General features: G+C 33.0%; 1 protein-coding gene, 1 long non-coding RNA gene and 3 pseudogenes across 3 annotated transcripts; 1 reads left to right on the forward strand and 4 right to left on the reverse strand.

The window, feature by feature from the left end:
* The first annotated feature begins 613 nt into the window (after positions 1-613).
* On the forward strand, positions 614-2,658 carry LOC149492211 (OPA3-like protein). 2 transcript variants are annotated; one of them, XM_089716797.1, is made up of 5 exons: positions 614-913; positions 1,028-1,162; positions 1,391-1,477; positions 1,638-1,676; positions 2,199-2,658. In XM_089716797.1, exons 1-5 carry the CDS (start codon positions 785-787, stop codon positions 2,355-2,357), a joined length of 549 nt encoding a protein of 182 aa, XP_089572923.1. In that variant the 5' UTR covers positions 614-784; the 3' UTR covers positions 2,358-2,658. The 2 variants fall into 2 exon arrangements, with proteins under 2 accessions (XP_089572923.1, XP_089572924.1); XM_089716798.1 differs by lacking the exon at positions 1,638-1,676 and having other exon boundaries at positions 616-913.
* A 2,128-nt stretch (positions 2,659-4,786) lies between these two features.
* LOC149492212 (uncharacterized) lies at positions 4,787-7,887 on the reverse strand. Its single transcript, XR_016319084.1, has 2 exons — positions 7,303-7,887; positions 4,787-5,016 (listed from the first exon to the last, which is right to left on the reverse strand). It is a non-coding gene; the product is annotated as an uncharacterized LOC149492212 (long non-coding RNA).
* A 289-nt stretch (positions 7,888-8,176) lies between these two features.
* On the reverse strand, positions 8,177-12,909 carry LOC149492213 (putative O-methyltransferase 3; annotated as a pseudogene).
* A 2,299-nt stretch (positions 12,910-15,208) lies between these two features.
* LOC149492214 (trans-resveratrol di-O-methyltransferase pseudogene) lies at positions 15,209-17,469 on the reverse strand (annotated as a pseudogene).
* A 94-nt stretch (positions 17,470-17,563) lies between these two features.
* LOC149492215 (putative O-methyltransferase 3) lies at positions 17,564-18,952 on the reverse strand (annotated as a pseudogene).
* Positions 18,953-19,277: the final 325 nt, after the last annotated feature.

Here is a 19,277-nt window from a genome sequence, read left to right on the forward strand (position 1 = left end):
TGAATTGTATACTTATTTAAAATAAATTAATGGCGCTACAATTTCTATAATTTAATAATTTTACAAATAAGATGATAATTTGATAAAGCGGAAAACAGATTTTTAATAATATATTAAATACAACTTAATAAATATAATATACAACGATAAAAAAATTTATAGAAAAAATAGTTCTTTAACTAACTAAATAATTAATAATAGCATTGATATTTTAAATAATAAAAAATTTTCAGTATCTTTTTTAATTTAATATCTAAAAAGTTTTTCAGTTTTTCTCAACAATTTAATAAATAATTAATAATATCATTAATATTACTTCAAATAACTAAAATATTTGTCATTAACTGATTTTCTTCTACAATTCAAATATCAAAATCTAAAAATACTTTTCAAATAAGTTATTTCTAAAAATAAAAGAAGCCTAAATGAAGAAGTTTTGCAGTTTGTCAAGTGGAGTCCTTGTAGGGCTTGTCGCAGTCGGTGAACGACAGGTTAGCTATATGTCACAGATTTCATGACACGCATTACTATAACGAGATTTCATCTAAAAAAAACGATGTCGTTTTTGGCAGAGCGCAGTCAGCTGACAAAGCATATTATAATTATGACACGTGGTTAAAGCGCGCCGTCTGAAAAAACCTTCTGTGTCGAGAAGGCGCGATTGTATGGTGGTTCTCTGCTTGTCTCCTAGTTCATCTTTTATTTCTTTGAGTAACAACGTCGAACGGCTTATGTGCGCTGCAACCAAACAAGTGAAGTGGTCGAAAACGTATAAAGAAGTAATATGATTTTACCAGTGGTAAAGCTAGGAACGCTTGCTCTCAAAACGGTTTGCAAACCCATAGCCAATAGGCTCAAGAAGGAAGCAGGGCTGCACCCCAGGTTCCGTCAGTTCATAATCAGCATTGCACAGGTTCTCTTCTCTTCTATTCGTTTCCCTTCTTGTGCAATTATGTCAATTCTTGATCTGTAAATATTCTGTCTTTATCTATAACTTTGTCGATTTCAGTTTATTTTCCTTTATTAGGCAAACCATCGATTCACAACAACAGTGCAAAGGCGGATTTACGGTCATGCAACTAATGTTGCAATACGTCCTTTGGATGAGGAGAAGGCTGTCCAAGCTGCAGCTGATCTTATTGGGGAACTCTTTGTTTTTACGGTATTTCTCTCTTCCGGTTCCTGTTACTGGTCTAAAATTATATAAAAAAGATTGGATTTTTAGGCATACATTTGCAATTTTGCATTGCTGTTCTTGAATGTGTATCAACATCTAAATGTTTTTGTTTTCTGGTATATAAATTTCATACATTGTTTTTTCCAAGCAGGAATAATTCTAAACTGGTTTTGCATGAATTGGGTAAACTGATGAAATTCCCATTTCTTTCAGGTTGCTGCAGCTGCTGTCACTTTTGAAGTCCAAAGGAGTTCCAGATCAGAAGCAAGAAAGGAGGAGATGCGAATACGGGAATTACAAGTATGTGTTCTTAACTTTATATCATCCCTTGACCCATTGTGTTGCCCTGACATTATATTTTGATTGACATTTTTATACACCTTTCTAATAGAGAAGCTTTGTTTCTGCCCATTATCCATTTTTCGTTGTATTTTTTCTTTATTGCAATTGAGGAAGGAAGGGAGTTGACAGATGGATGGAATATGATAAAGATGATAAGGTATTTAATTCAAGCATTATCCACTTGGTCTCAAAAAATTATATAATCTGTGTAGGCTGCAGGCATGGGTTGCCTGGAATTCTAAAATGTAAAATTTCTAATCATGGAAAATCAAGTTGATGCATTGTCTATTTATTTATTGAATATGCCATTTCCTCACATGGAATGGATCCATCAGAAAGTGGTGCAATTTACTCTACTTGTGTCTATCTAAATTATCTTATCAAATGTTAACTTCAAATGTGTAATAGTGGTTTGGGTACCATCAACTAGGAATTATAAGTGCTTGTCAAACCTTTATCACTTTGGTTTATGCTTCTGTTTGAGCTGTGGAGAATTTTAGTTTATGACCTACCGGTGCTCTTGCCCTTTCTATATGTGTTTTGGTTATGTTATCAGCTGTTAAAAACAAATATCTTCACTCATTAGTCAGGGATTCAGATGTTTTGCTTGCAATTAATATTTGGAAATATACACTTAATGCTCTAGTCTGTTCTTAAGCAAAATGTACTGCTGTTGCAGGAGATGAAACAAAGAGATGAAGAATTAGCGAAGGAAGTTGAACTTCTTAAACGCAAACTCGAAGACCTGGAAAAACTTGTCAAAGGACGAGGACTTGCTGGCCTTTTCAACTCCAGGCATGGCCATGTATTCCAAGATGGAAAAACAAATTCAACATGATAACTGTGGGAATCAAGAATCAGGCTGCAGTATGGAGATGCACAGTAAGAACTAACTTCACCGAACAGTTAACTTGCATTGGTTTTGGTCTTGGGGGGAAGCATCTGTCTTTTCCATATTTACTTATTAGCCGAATCACTTTTCTTTCGTTACTTCCCATTTGTAAGCGAAGTATAGAAAAAAGCTGGTGTACACATTGTTCCTCAATTTCTCTGTTTGCCTTATTTTGCAGAACATCTAACACTTGATTGTAGTTTAATTTGATTAAACTACAATTGTTAACTTGATTATTGTTAACTGATTAATCTTCATCATAGCTACAGCAATAGATATTTTTCAATAATTTTATATGCGTATTCAAGAATATCATTTCTAGAGTACCCTTTAACACTACCAAATTTGAAAAATAAAAATATGGACTGTGTCTGTAGGCAATTCGCATATCCATGGTATAATAATTGGCATATCCAAGGTACGCTAACTGAGTTCTTTCATTACCGAAGCTGCCGATCGCATCCAATTGGACTTTATTCGGATGCTAGAATTGACAATGAAAAATATATATAGAAAATAAATATAGGGCATTGATCAACAAAATTAAAAGTATTTGCCAAATTTCAAAAAAAATAAATTAAAAAAAGAAAATCAAAGATTCAGGCTTTGTTTGGTGATTAAGCCTCTATCATAATCTAGTAGTATGCTCTCAAAAACATTAGAATTAAGAGACTTATCTTCAGCAAACAAAGTTGCCTCACAGAAGATATATTTAACATTCTTAATCCAATCTTAGCTAAGAAGTTAGTGGATACAAGTTATGATAGATTAATTGTTTTCCTCTCTACATCGTTGTAGGTTAACCACAGTTTTCTCTAAATTATGAAAATAAAAAAATCAATGGAAGTGATAGGTGTTATTTCTTTAGTATTTTTAATATGGTTTTTATTAGGATTTTCAGTGCTCTTAATTATTTTAATTAGTTTTTATTTAGTTTTCTTTATGTTTTTGTTCAAAGCTTCCCTGAATCATAATTCATTTGATCTTAAGGAAATTTATAAGGTTTTGGCATAGAAAAGAGCAAAATAAATCAAAACACTCAGGCTCTACCACGCCATGCCCGTGCACCTCAGCACGCCCGTACTGGATTCAAGAAAAATCAAGTGGACACTCAGACTCTAGCACGCCCAAGAAAAATCAACTAAACTCTCATAATAGGGATTTGATATAGCTTAATTTCTTTTCCAATTTATAATATTAGATTTGTTTTTCTTTATTCAAAGTATAATTTATTATTAAACTTAATACTCCTGGATTGATTTATTTCATTAATCACTATCGGGATAAGGGCTTTTGATACGAAAAATGTAATAAATTACACGAGAATAATAACTTGATGCGGAAGCTTTAAGGTTTGACTCATGGGGCGTTTTCATAAGTTAACGACCTTAGGTTATGAATTCATAAGCAACCATAAAACTTAATGATTTAATTCATATTTGATTGTGCTATTGGAAGATGGATAATTAGACCGGGTTAAAATAACTAACAATACATCTGGAGAACGTGTTAATAATTTTAGGGTTGTTTCCTCTACTTTGACAATTAAAATTGATTAACGAACTAATAAAATAAATTGGATAGAATTAAGACAAATCCTTAATAGTTTTAAATCCTTGATTCTTTTAATCAATAATTGCCCTTGTTTGATTTCTTTTTATTATCTTTATTTGTCGAATTTAGTTTCTTAAAATAATTTTTCTAGATCGCCGTTTAAATAATAATAGGTTAATATAATTTTAGAACTTGGTATACAATCCCTCTGGATACAATACTCTTCTCATTCTATATTACTTATTGCAATTTCGTACACTTGCGAAAATCACTGTCAGGAGCATTTTGTAAATTAACTATTGTGGAAATGGATAGTGTCAAGACGTGGGTTTTTTTGGATCATATTGTGAGTTTTGGCTCTGTAACACCCGCCACCCAGTCCCGAGAGACCCGACGGCGGATGCCACATTCGGTGCCGGAGACACCGTCTTAACTTAACATATAAATCATAAAACTAAAATTATGAATTAGAAGTAACTGAGTATTCACAAGTTTAGCGAGTAAATTTTTTTTTTATTTTTATAATAGTGATTTCATTTCATTTTCCTTGCATTTTTTTTTTTATATACATTGGGAAAATTCCTACAGAAATATTGTAAGAATATCCCTTTAAAAACTGAGCTCGCCAAACATGTGAATACAAAATACTCCCAATTAAACTCTAAACTTTCAACATCTCCAAATAATCTTTATAATATAACAACACTTTTATATTTTCATAATTGAATAAATCCTCAATAGTATTTTAGATCCATCAATTAATTGCATTCATTATATCTATCAAGTCTTAATGAACTAATCATATCAACTGACTTCAAATATTTCATATTCAATCATTTAATAAATCTTATTCTTCTCTCCAAATATATACATCAAAATACTTTATAATTACATACTTCAATTATATTTCAAATAACATAATATCTGGAAATGTAACAATTATACATGCCATAATTCTTCATTATATAAATCTCAATCGACTACTCCCAAATTAGTCACTTCTGCTTTGATACTATTCTTCTAATCTTCAAGTAGCAACAACATCTTCAACCTACGCGTGATAAAAATCGACGCGCTGAGTATAAAACTCAGTGGTGCTCATAATTCACATACTTACCAAGTTGCGATAGCAACTTACTTTAAAACAAATTTCATAAAATTATTTACAATCATAAATGCATTAAAATTCAACATACATTTCCATTTATAGCAAAACAAATAGCACATATACTAGTAATTAATAACATAAAGAATTTAATTCTTTATACCATAAATCCTTTACTTAAGACATTTTATCATCATAAATACTTTGGTTCCTTAAAATAAACTTATAATTATTAACATAAATAATTTAATTCTTTCAAATCATAAATTCATTACTTAAACATTATACCAATACATATACTCTTTATTTTTAATACTATGTATCGAAATATCATGCTTTGAAAATTCATTTGATAACATAATCAGTAATTTCCAAAGTAATGTTTACTAAAATAATATGATCTCATTCGTTTAATTGTATTACAGATATTTTCCATAGGGCTCGCATACACTTAGGAGAAAGAGAAGCATATAAGTTTTCAGAACAGATTCAGAATGGCCTTAGGTCGCCAACAGATTCAGAATATATAAAGCGCGTCCGCCCTAACAGAACAGAAGACACCCACGTGTCTAGCATACGATCATAGCTTCTTATCAGAATGGCATCAAATGCCGAGCATGCTCATCAGATAGAATAAAAATCAAATCACGCATCAAATTCACACTAAGTATATTAGAGCCCAAAATCCTTGTTTTAATTCTTTCTTCATATCACTTATCAGAAAACTTGTCTTATTCTTTAGTCTTCTTAAATTCATAATGCAAGCTTACTTTAGAATCATACTTAAACATAATTACTTAACATAGACAATTTCTTATCATGTGAAATCATACATGTAAGCTTACTTTAGAACTTAAGTAACTCATATACTTAAACATAATTACTCAATATAGGAAATTTATCATAAATTCCTTTTCTTTTAAAACTTTCTTATTCAAAATTCAAAGCACATACACCTTAAATACCCATTTCTTTGTTAAAACTCTAAATATATAAAAGTTATCAAATAATCATATTTATATCATATATATAAAATAATTAAGTAAGCTTTACTACACTAAGGTGGTACCAAGGGGAGGAATTTCCTTCTCCAATCAAGCATGCTAACACAACTCTTATGTACAAAAGTATCAATTTCAACCCTCATCATGCATTATCTAAACCAATTCCACACTTTTTCAATTTATATCCATTTCAACATATCCACTACAACACTTGTTAAACTTATTGTCAAGTAAATGCTAAACCACACAAATAATCAAGAGAACTTCATCACACATGATTTATACATACTTTTATCCAAATAAACCTATGATTTAAGACATAGAAAATTTCCAGCATTAATATAATCTTGACCTTTGCTGGGTTTTTAAGACATAACTTAAGTTCTGTGTCTCCAAATTGAGTGATGTTTGATTCATTAGAAAGCTAAGACAAAATACTACAAATGTTATGAAGGGACCACAGCCCAGATCAATCTTTAAGATGGCAAACAAAAGCTAGGAACACAGACCAACAGTCTAGACCTGATTCAGCCGAACTAATTTCAATGTTTATCAAATTCCTACTTATCCAAACACTCAAATCAAACCAATCCAAAACCAGAGAAGTATCAAGACACAGGGAAACAACTGTTATGAAGAACTCAGAACATAATATTACCATTATAGTGGTCAAAATGGGCACTCAATTCAGTAATGCATGTGGCCCGTCATAACAGAGTTAGTTTAGGTGTTTTAGCCATAAGTTGAGCTATATATCCAAATTGGACACAAGAGGATGGGTTGGAAAGCTAAGAAGTAGACCTAAAACTTTCATGAAGGACTCAGACACCAATGGAAAATCAAAAGGATCGAAAAACAGTCCTTAATCACACCCAATAACACTTTGTCCTAATTTCAGCTTACTTAAATCATATACAAGGTAGAGATTTCTACCACATACTCAATACTCATCAAATATCATCTTAAGATCACAAATCCTCAAAGAATAACAAGAAAACTTAAGGCCTTATTCATCAATAGGTTCTGCCACTCTTGGAGGATGAAGAAGAAAATGTTTTCCTCATCAATTCAACATATAAGCATGCTTAGAAATCTCCCAAGAACACATGTATACCACCAAAATTCAATAATCAAATTATTTCATATAAAATTTCCAATTTTCACAAAATAGTATAAACTTCACAAAATCAAAAATTTAAACAAGGTAAGAGGATTTATGAACACTTACCTTAAACATAAGCTCTAACAAGCTTAAATAAGACTCTTGATACCTTAGTTTTCCCTTATCTTTGGTAGGAAGTTATCCACCCTTTGTCCTCCAAATTACTTGAAATTATTCACCAAATATCATTTCTCAAGCTTTAATCTCAAAGATTGATTAATTAGATCAAGTTGAGTGGTGTCAAATTGGTGGATTTAGTGAGTATAAGTGAAGAAAACAAAGAGAAGAGAAAGAGAGGCTCAAGTTAAAATGGAGGAGAAGAAGAAAGAAGTTCACGTTAGATGGATAGGAAGAGGAAGAAAACATGTTGCTCAAATAATGGAGTTGACTAAAGGGTAATTTGGTCCTTTCACCAAAATTGGATGGCTAGGATTGAGCAATGTAATTCAATCTAATGGCTACAAATATTCTCCAAATTAAATTCCTTCAAAATATTATTTATCTCCATAAAAATTCTTAAATTTAATCCTTAAAAATAATTCCTCTAATTTCCTTAATTAATATAACACCATCTCAAATTTACTCCATAAAAATAATTTCTCTAATTTCTTTAATTAATATAACAACATAATTCACTATTCACTAATTCTCTAATTTCTCCAAAAAATATTCATTACTTACTTTCTACCCATAAAAATAATGTATACATACTCCAAAAATATTAAAGAAAATATTAAACATACATAGTAATTTTTCCGGACAAAAATAATATTTATTCTCGGACCGATGATACTATTCACAGACCGGTAACTTACTATTTCAGACACAGAAAAAATGGGGCGTTACAGGCTCGATCAAACCAAATATTTATTAAAGCAAATAATAGAAATCTCTTGTGCTAGAGATTTTACAATCACAAATAACCAAACCAAAAGAACATAGAAGAGAATTAATCTCCTCCATCAAACTTAATTATAACCTATAGCTATTAACCTTGCTCAAACTTCAGCCTGTCCATCTCTCACCAATAGTGGAGCTTTTTACTTAATCATATATTAATTAAGGATAAACTTCAATTACAGATCTTAAACCCAACTTATGGGTTATCTTATAATCACTAAAACCAGCATCAGAAAAGAGTTTAGCCCATTCTTCCTTGTTTCTTTCTTTACCATTGTGCAACACCATCATCAGCATATCAAAGAAAAGTTGTGTTTCAATTGAGTCATTATTCTGTTTTTGGGTTCCCATCACCATATCTACAATAATCAGCTTTCCTCCTTTTCTGCCCTTAATTGCTTCTTTACATTTCTTCAATATCTTTATGCATTCTTCATCGCTCCAATCGTGCAAAATCCACTGCTTATAACCAACCATAAGAACCAAAAATTGTTAACAGATACAAAAAGAGGAACAAAAAAAAAAAAAAAAATGGCATCAGCCTAATCTGAACAATCTTTTTAACAAAGCTATGGCAAGTGATGCCAGGTTGGTTATGAGTATTATGATAAAAGAATGCAAAGAAGTTTTTGATGGGTTGAAGTCATTGACTGATGTTGGAGGTGGAACAGGAACTATGGCTAAAGGCTTAGCTGATGCTTTCCCTATAAAATTTGATTGAATTCATCTCATTGAAGAAGAAGATAACAGATACAAGTGCAGAAGATTACAGATTTCAGATACAAGAGAGGAAAAACAGAGGAAGGTTTTCAACTCACTCAAGAAGAAAAGAAAAATCACACACAGAAAACTTGTTACCCAAGATGCTCTATACAGTTACAACTAAAAACGTCTCTCTCTTGATTTTTCTGTAACCAACCTGTAACCTCCCACTGTTGTTGTTATAAGTATGAAGAAGATAAACAGTATGTGTTTTGTCATTGCCTTCATTATCCATGCGACACCGTTTTTCCTTTTTATAATCTTTTTCTTTCTTGTATAATGAAACGACGTCGTTGCTTAATACTAGCCATTATTCACAACGGCTTGCTTCCTCTGTTACTGCCTTCTTCAAACCACCATCATCTTCAATCCTCTGTTACCCCACCCCCCCCCCCCCCGGCAAGCTGGGCCATGGATGTCAGACATGCCCAGTTTGGACATGAGAAACTTAAAGCGTGAAGGAGAAAGAGATTTGGTATACAAGTCAGCAAGCTGCAGCTCTGTAGAAATAGGCATAAGATGAACAAGGCCAGAATTAACCTTTTCTCGAATAAAATGGCAATCTATCTCTATATGCTTCGATCGCTCATGAAAGGCAGGATTAGCTGTGAGATAAATTGCTGATTGATTATCACAAAAGAGACTGATGGGTGCAGATAAATTATGACCAAGATCGGACAGCAGATAGCTCAACCATTGAAGCTTACATGTTGTGATAGCAAGAGCTCAATATTCAGCTTCTGAAGAAGATCTGGACACAATCACTTGCTTCTTTGATTTCCAGCTGATCAAAGAATCTCCCAGGTAAATTGCATAACCTGTTATAGAGCGCCTTGTGTCAGGGCACCCGTCCCAATTAGAGTCACTAAAGGCAGTTAGCTTTGGTGCCGAACTAGCTTTATAGAATAAACCATTACCAGGACTAGATTTAACATATCTAAGAATCTTGAGCAATGCCTGATAATGAGTTGTTCTTGGTGCAGAGAGAAATTGGCTCAAGGTATTGACAGCATAAGTAATATCTGGCCTTGTGGTAGTGAGGTATAATAGCTGCCCCACTAGTTTTCTGTAACTTGTTATATCAGTCAACAAATCACCATCATCTTTGCTGAATTTGGCATTATAATCCATAGGAGAGGAGGAAGACTTAGCACCTAAAACTCCATACTCAGTTAGGAGCTCTAGTGCATACTTTCTCTGACATATGTGAAATCCTGCCTTTGACCTAGCAATTTCCAATCCAAGAAAGTACCTTAGCTTACCAAGATCTTTTATCTTGAATTTGGCATCCAAAGAAGCTTTGACTAAGCTAATCTCAGAAGAATCATTCCCTGCTAGAACAATATCATCTACATATATCAATAAGGCAGTAAATTGTTCCCCTTTTGATTTAGTGAATAGAGAGTGATCTGATTGAGATTGTTGATAGCCAATAGCAACAAGAAAAGTCGTTAACTTATGAAACCATTGTCTACTGGCTTGCTTCAAGCCATATAAACTCTTCTGCAGCTTACAAACTGAACCATCAGGAACCTGTAACCCCAAAGGAGCCTCCATATAAATTTCTTCATGTAAATCCCCATGAAGAAAAGCATTGTTTACATCAAGCTGCTCCAAAAACCACCCTTTCATTGTAGCTAAAGCTAAGAGAAGTCTGATAGTTGTAACTTTAGCTACAGGAGAAAAAGTATCAAAGAAGTCCTGGCCCTCAACCTGTGTGTAACCCTTGGCAACTAGTCTAGCCTTGTGCCTTTCTATAGAACCATCTGACTTCAATTTTGTTTTATACACCCATTTACAGCCAATAGGGACCCTGTTTGGTGGAAGAGGAACCACAGTCCAGGTATTATTTAAAGCCAAGGCTTCAAGCTCCTTATCCATAGCCTCCCTCCATACAAGATGTTTAACGGCTTGTTTATATGTTTTTGGTTCTTGAAGACAAGAAACATTTAAAATAAAATGTTTGTAGGAAGGAGACAACTGAGAATAGGTAAGCACTTGGGAAATAGAGTGTTGTGTAGAAGCAATAGGCGTAGTGTGATTATGATATGCCAAATTACAATGGTAATCCTGCAAATATTGAGGGGCTCTCCTTGTCCTTGTGGATCGTCTTGAGCCATCATTCTGCATAAGAGTATCAACTACACCTGTTGCATTGACTGCATCTGCTGCAGGTGATATAGGAACATAGTCTGCATCTGCATATGTGTCATTAAGTTGAGGCAATAATGGTTGAAACTGAGTTGCAGAATAAGGAAAAATAGTTTCGTAGAATATAACATTCCTTGAAACCAATAATCCTCTAGTATGCAAATTCAGCATTAAATACCCTTTGGTACCCTCTTTGTAGCCTAAAAACACACACTTTTGAGCTCTAGGCTCTAACTTAGTTCTCCCAGCTTGTAAAGTATTTGCATAACACAAGCTTCCAAAAACCTTTAAGATTGAAAGATCTGGCAGGCTATGATAAAGCTTTTCATATGGAGAGCATTCCTGCAATAGGGGAGTTGGAATTCTATTAATGAGATAAGTGGCATGTAGTACAGCAAAATTCCAAAAAATCTTTGGCAAGTTAGCTTGAAACAAAAGACTTCTTGTGACATTGAGTATATGCTGATGCTTTCTTTCTACAACTGCATTTTGCTCTAGGGTTTCTGGACAAACAGTTTGATGTAAAATTCCCTCTGCTGCATAATAATCTTTCATCAAGAATTCTGCACCATTATCAGATCTGATGCTTTTAACCCTAACAGAGGATTGAAGATGATGGTGGTTTGAAGAAGGCAGTAACAGAGGAAGCAAGCCGCTGTGAATAACGGCTAGTATTAACCAACGAGGTCGTTTCATTATACAAGAAAGAAAAAGATTATAAAAAGGAAAAACGGTGTCGCATGGATAATGAAGGCAATGACAAAACACATACTGTTTATCTTCTTCATACTTATAACAACAACAGTGGGAGGTTACAGGTTGGTTACGGAAAAATCAAGAGAGAGACGTTTTTAGTTGTAACTGTCTAGAGCATCTTGGGTAACAAGTTTTCTGTGTGTGATTTTTCTTTTCTTCTTGAGTGAGTTGAAAACCTTCCTCCCTCACTTGGATTGCGTCGTTTTTGATCTCCCACATGTCGTTGCTGGTCTTCAAGATGGTGATAACTTGAAATTTGTTGGTGGCAGCATGATTGAGGAGATTCCTCCGACTGATGTCATTTTACTAAAGGCAGAAAAAAGATAGAAACGAACATGCCTTTAGTAAAATGGCATCAGCCGGAGGAATCTCCTCAAACATGCTGCCACCAACAAATTTCAAGTTATCACCATCTTGAAGACCAGCAACGACATGTGGGAGATCAAAAACGACGCAATCCAAGTGAGGGAAAGCATCAGCTAAGCCTTTACCCATAGTTCCTGTTCCACCTCCAACATCAGTCAATGACTTCAACCCATCAAAAACTTCTTTGCATTCTTTTATCATAATACTCATAACCAACCTGGCATCACTTGCCATAGCTTTGTTAAAAAGATTGTTCAGATTAGGATTATCTTCAGCATATTCCCACAATGCCTTTCCATGCGATGTATGAAATGGTGTTTGGTCACCATTCAAGAGCCAAGTGCTTAAATAATGCCATGGTCCTGTTCAAACAGGATCAAGCATGGCTAGCTAGAACGGTGTCACACTCGATGGATTTTCTTTAACAAGAAGCTTCGATGCATTAGTAAGAACATACCCTTCTATTTCTCAGCCATTTTCTTCTATTTTTGCTACAGTAAAAAAGCCAGAATGGACTAAAATGCGCATCAGGCGAGGAATGCAATGCGCTTTGGTTGGGTGTATAGATAGGGCATTGATTAGGTCAGAAAGAGTCATGAGCTTGCCATGCTTGTTAATGGCGTCTGGTATTCCTAATTGAATTGCACATTTTAAGGACATGGAATTTATGAAGTTGAAAATATGGTTCCATATATGAGCTTGAGCTTCAAGTTGCTGATCAGAATCTAGGTTTAGAATTTCTTCAGCCATTTTTATGGGTTTGTTAATTGTATTAGGATATGGTTCGTAGAGATATAAATATGATGAGATATTGACAATTATATTTATTTATTATATTTATCGAGTGACTCATGACGTCTGGTGTATTGAACGGTGTGCAACTCTTCTAATCGAATAATATTATATTTATTTTCCTTTTTATTAGGAATTTTCTGTTTTTCTTTTTTCTGTCGCTGTTTCTTTCCCTCTGCGTCCACTCAAAAATCAAAGTCCTATCTTCTTGCACTCCACTAATCTAGGAGATTTTTATTTTTTTATTTTTTATATTTATATTGAATAAAAAACAGTAATTGAATCCATCCCCGTAAGCATAAGACACAAACCATGGGACAGGATTAATACCTCTTGATACTAAAACAAAAACAATAAAAAAAATAATTGTGATTTACTCTTTTTGATATTGTTTTTGAAATTTTCTAATTTATTCTTTTTTTAAATATTATTTCATGCGTTGTTGTATTTGGAAAATATTTACGAGGCTTGCTCATGAATAATTAATTGTCATTTTAAAAAAATTATTTTGTTACTATTTGTTAACGAAAAAGCAGTTATATCAACGTCATATTAGGTAGGCAAATACCATATAAATAAATATATTTATTAAATTAACTTGGTGAATAAGTAATTGTCATTTAAAAATATATTTTTGTTACTATTTTTTAACGAAAATACAATTATATCCACGTCATATTAGGGGTAACACATTGAGCAGTACCATACAAACAATACGTTTATTAGATTAGCTTTGTATATAAGTAGATTGATATATAAGTTCAATTGTCAATATTTTTATTCTCTTAATAATTAATTTTTATTCTCACCAAATTAAATCCTTGATTTTATAACAATTAATTTTAATTTTAATTTGCATTATTTATCTTTAGTGGGTTGTATTGCTCCTAATTAATCGTACTAAAAAAAATTAATTAGTTAGACGACAGTGAGTAGCATCACAAATATACATTACAAACTATTTTAAGGGTTTTGTTATTATTATGGCTTATAGTATTTTGATATGATAGAGATACAAATATGATCAAACATGCATATATAGAGAGATGAGAGTGTGGAGATTTTTTTTATGATAATAAATTATTATGGCTTATAGTATTTGGTGAGGGAGATTTTCTAAGGAGTCCCATATCCCAGTTAACCCCCAATTGATAAGCGTTATTCACAATAGCTCGATTGTTTTTCCTTTTTTGCCTAATTACTTTTAGAAAACATCGGCAAAATAAAACAAACAATTCTTCAAAATAGTGCAAAACATTGCCTTTTAAAAAACATTGGCACATGAAGCAATTCATGACCTTCACTTGGGATTAAGACCCTTTACGGACTGGGCACTGATCTCATTGCCTGTGAGTATACAACCAAAATTTTTTGTTAATCTTAAATTGCAGGTTGAATGTGATTACCTTACTGTGGTTAAGATGGTTAGAAAAGAAGGGGAGGTGCCAGGGAGTTGCCAGGCCGTGGTGGCTAGTGTTCATCGATTGTTGGAAGGAGAGTGGGTTTGCCAAATTTCCCACGTTTTTCGAGAAGTCAACTGTTGTGCTGACTGGTTGGCTGCTAATGCTTCTCTGTCACAAGATAGAACCCATATCTTGGATTTATGTCCTCCTGCTTTATGTAATTGGCTTGATCATGATTTAAGAAGTGTTGCCTATTGTAGGCGCACTCTGAAGTTCTGATTTCTCATTGTATTACCCCCAAAAAAAAAAAAAAAAAAAATGCTAATCTTAAATTGCATATGAGCAAAACTTACTTTGCAGGCCCTTATTGAAGGAAATGGAATGGAAGACGGTTTATTAGAATTATGAAAGACATACCAATTTATGAGCACGTCTAACAAGCTGAAAGTCGTTTTCATTGAGCATTGTAGTTAAGGGTATAAATGAATCGAGTTGAGCTTGATCGTGTGAGGTTCGAAATTCAACTTGAAATTGACGAATCTGAAAATTCTAATTGAGCTTAAATTCAACTTAAAGCTTGAATTCAACTCAAAAATTTTAAATTTAAGATGGACTTAAGGCTCAAATAAGTCTAAAATAAATATCGTACGTATATATACAAAAGCTTGATCAAGTTCGATAATCTTGTATTGCTTATGGGCAAAACTTACTTTGCAGGCTTTTTTGAACTTTTTTCCAGCCAAGTTCTAAACGTCTCGGTTCATTTAAACTTACTAAACAATTACCGCAAATAAATTTAAAACTCAAGATTCTACAAAAGTTTACTTCAGCTTCAAAAGAAGTTAAGTTGGAGTGGATCGAACTCCATCAATAATTGTCTGTATACAAAAAGATTCAATTTTAGACATGCATTTGCAATTTTGCATTGTTTTTCTTGAATTTGTATTAACATATGAATGTTTGGGTTTGCTGTTTCTTCCAACCAGGAAATAATTGTAATTTGTTCATGAATGGGTAAACTTATGAAATTCCATTTTGTTTTTTTCAGGTCACTTTTGAAGTCCAGAGAAGTTCCAGATCAGAAGCAAGAAAGGAGGAGATGCGAATATGGGAATTACAAGTTTGTGTTTATAACTTTATATTATCCCCTTGTCTTAATTGTGTTGAAGCAGAGAATCCCTGTTTATCAAATCAATTGTGTTAGCTAAATCAAATTTTCACATTCCAAGTGATAAAAGTAAAATATTGAAACTTATGTTTGTGTGTGTGTAGTTTAATATTTTTCTCTTTTTAAGTAGGATTGAAGGTTTGATTTTCATGGATGTCGTAAATATTCAGTTTGAGCACTTACCTTTTCGTGGGTTGACTAGATGCGAGCATGATTTAGTCTTCATCCAGTAAATTAGGATACCTCTAGTTAATAAAAAATAAATAAATAAATAAATAAGAGTAAACTAATTGGTATACCTTGAGCAAAACTGCATCAGCAGGAGGAACAGCCTCAAACATGTCCCCAGCAAGAAAATTCAAATTCTTAATGCCTTGTAAACCAGCAACAACATGGGGAAGATCCAAAACAGTACACTTCAAATTTGGAAAAGTATTAGCGATAGCCTTGGCCATATTTCCAGTTCCACCTGCAACATCAACCAAAGAATCCAACCCTTCAAATGCCTCCTTACACTTGACTATCACCGCCTCACTAATTAAAAAGCTATCACTAGCCATTGCTTCATTAAACAAGTTATTAACCCTAATTTCATGCCCTGCATGTTCCCATAGCGACTCTCCAAATGCAGTTACAAACGGTGTTTGATCATAATCATCTTTAAGCCATGTGCTCATGCAATTACACGGTTCTGTTAGAATAGGATCATCAACAAGAGATATAAAAGGTCTTGAATTTAAAGGAGTGTCTTTTAGAAGAAGACAAGAGGATGGAGTAAGTAAATAGCCATCTTCTTTTAAAGAAAAGAAACCAGAATAAACAAGAATTCGCATTAGATGGTGAAGATGGTGAGTTTTAGCAGGCTCAACCTGTAAAGCAGAAACTAGGTCAGAAAGAGGCATGGGTTGGCCGTGGTGGTTGCTAATAGCATCAGGTATGCCTAGTTCAAACTGCACATTTTAGAGACATGGACTTTATGAATTGCAGAGAATGTGTCCATGTATGAGACTGAGCTTTGAGTAGCTCATCTATGTTTCTCTAGTAACCAAAACCATCAACAGTACTTAATTAGTACTAACTATATGATAAGTTGATGCACACACCTTCTAACCTCTCCCTCTCTCTATATATATATTGCCCTGGAGAGTAATTAATACTAGCAGAATTATTGTTAATGGGGTTGGGTTGTGTCTGAATTAATTAATTTTATATGTTAACATGTGTATATTGTTTGAATAGTACTCATGTTTCTCAAGATTTTGCTAGATATGATAAGGACAAGCATTATTTTTCTTCAATAAAACATTGTGTTTTCTTTTTTAGAACGAAATCTACATCGTTTGGAATAAATCACGTATTATCTTCCAGGCATATAACAGTTGATAGATTTAATAAGGTTATGCGTTTTTGATTTTGTTAATTTATTAATCTTTTTTTTTTTTTTTTCATTGTTACTAGGGAGTTTCCACGTGAACTTTTTTTTTTTTTTATTTCATTTTTGTGGCAGTTCAATGTATGAATAATTGTGAATTTCTGTGGTGGATAGTTTAGAGTAAGTTTGGATAAATTTCTTGTATCAATAGAGGTTGTCAGTGCGACTTTTTCCTCTTCTAAAATTTGGTATTTTGAAACTCTTCTGTGGATATCAATGTAGCAAGGATCCGAAAATAATAAAATTTGGAATAATTTTTATTATCCTATTGAAAATGAATTAATTTTATCCGAAAAATTGATTCCTTCTGCTAAAATCATTTCTTATAATAATTATTTCATCTGTCTATTGAGAACAATTATTTGAATCTGTAATTGGTAGAAGGTAAAATCGATAGAAATTATTAATTTAATCCACTTAGTATTAAACAATAATGTCAAAATCTTTTTTCTTAAAAAGCACCTTCCTAAAATAAAATAAAATACAATAAATTGCAATGTCATTGGAAAAAGAAAATAGTATTTTCATATGCTAAGCTTTATATAGAAAGGTATGAGAAAAAAGAAATTTTGGAAATGTAACTATAAGTTTACGATATTGTCAAAATAATGCTTAATTAAGAGTAAATACAGCACGAGACAACCTATTTCACATATACGGTAATGATATATAATATTAATTAAAGATAAACTTCAATTACACACCTTGAACCCAACACAGGGGTTATCTTATAGTCACTAAAACCAGCATCAAAAAAGAGTTTAGCCCATTCTTTTTTGTTTCTTTCTTTACCACTAACCAACACCATCATCAACATGTCAAAGAAAAGCTGAGTTTCAATGCAGTCATTATTCTGTTTGTGGGTCTCCATCACCATATCTATAATAATCAGCTTTCCTCCTTTTCTGCCTTTAATTGCTTCTTTACATTTCTTCAATATCTTTATGCATTCATCTCATCACTCCAATCATGCAAAATCCACTATTTATGATCGAAAATAAAATTAAAAAATTGTTAGCAGAATATCAGCGCAGCATGCAGAAGGTTAGACATTCAAAAGCAAGACAACCTTTCATCTAATACCAAGTAAAATAAAGAAAAGATAGAAAAAAGAGAGAGCATAAATTTCAGTACATGCCTTCAGTAAAATTGCATCAGCTGCAGGAGGAATCTCCTCGAACATGTTACCACCAACGAATTTCAAGTTCTCACCATCTTGAAGACCAGCAACGACATGAGGGAGATCGAAGACAAAGCAATCCAAATGAGGAAATGCATTAGCTAAAGTTTTAGCCACAGTTCCTGTTCCACCTCCAACATCAACCAATGACTTCAACCCATCAAACACTTCTTTGCATTCTTTTATCATAATACTCATAACCAACCTAGCATCACTTGCCATAGCTTCATTAAAAAAATTGTTGAGCTTAGGATGTTGACCAGCAGATTCCCATAATTCGTTTCCGTGAAATATATGAAATGGGGTTCTATCATCTTTCAAGAACCAAGTGCTTAAATAATGCCATGGTCCTGTTAAAGCAGGATCAAGCATGGCTAGCAAGAACGGTGTCACACTCAATGGATTTTCTTTAACAAGAAGCTTCGATGCATTAGTAAGAACATACCCTTCTATTTCTCGGCCATTTTCTTCTATTTTTGCTACAGCAAAAAAGCCAGAATGGACTAAAATGCGCATCAGGCGAGGAATGCAATGCGCTTTGGTTGGGTGTATAGATAGGGCATTGATTAGGTCAGAAAGAGTCATGAGCTTGCCATGCTTGTTAATGGCGTCTGGTATTCCTAATTGAATTGCACATTTTAAGGACATGGAATTTATGAAGTTGAAAATATGGTTCCATATATGAGCTTGAGCTTCAAGCTGCTGATCAGAATCTAGGTTTAGAATTTCTTCAGCCAAATGAGCCATTTTTATGGGCTTGAGGCTAATAGTATTAGGATATGGTAGAAGTACAAATATGATGAACAATCAATCAAATACTTTTAAGTATATATAGAGAGAGTGGTGGGGGATTTCTTCCTTTCTTTCTTTATTATTATTTTTTTTCAAACGCTAATTATTTTATTTTTCCCCCATGCATTAGCATATATTTTATTTTATTTTTTCACATTATTCACATTGATGCATGGTAGTTGCCACAAATATTCTGAAGTTAATATAAGAATAATAATATATTAGAAAGTAGAAAATATCCTCATACCTTTTTTACAAAAAAAATCAATCTTCTTTCCCATGTATTTTTTTCATTAATAGAGATCAATCTTCTTTCCTCATTTGCTAGTATTAATGAAA

This window comes from Jatropha curcas, unplaced genomic scaffold (genome assembly GCF_041381405.1).
Source record: "Jatropha curcas cultivar XTBG-Jc1 unplaced genomic scaffold, XTBG_Jcur_1.0 HiC_scaffold_79_pilon, whole genome shotgun sequence".
Classification (NCBI taxonomy): domain Eukaryota; kingdom Viridiplantae; phylum Streptophyta; class Magnoliopsida; order Malpighiales; family Euphorbiaceae; genus Jatropha; species Jatropha curcas.

Bases quoted from the DNA above. Each gene is read 5' to 3' on its own strand.
- LOC149492211 (XM_089716797.1), top strand. From the start codon at position 785: ATGATTTTACCAGTGGTAAAGCTAGGAACGCTTGCTCTCAAAACGGTT. The intron at 1,163-1,390 runs GTATTTCTCTCT...CATTTCTTTCAG, and splicing joins GGGAACTCTTTGTTTTTACG to GTTGCTGCAGCTGCTGTCAC. The intron at 1,478-1,637 runs GTATGTGTTCTT...TGAGGAAGGAAG, and splicing joins TGCGAATACGGGAATTACAA to GGAGTTGACAGATGGATGGA.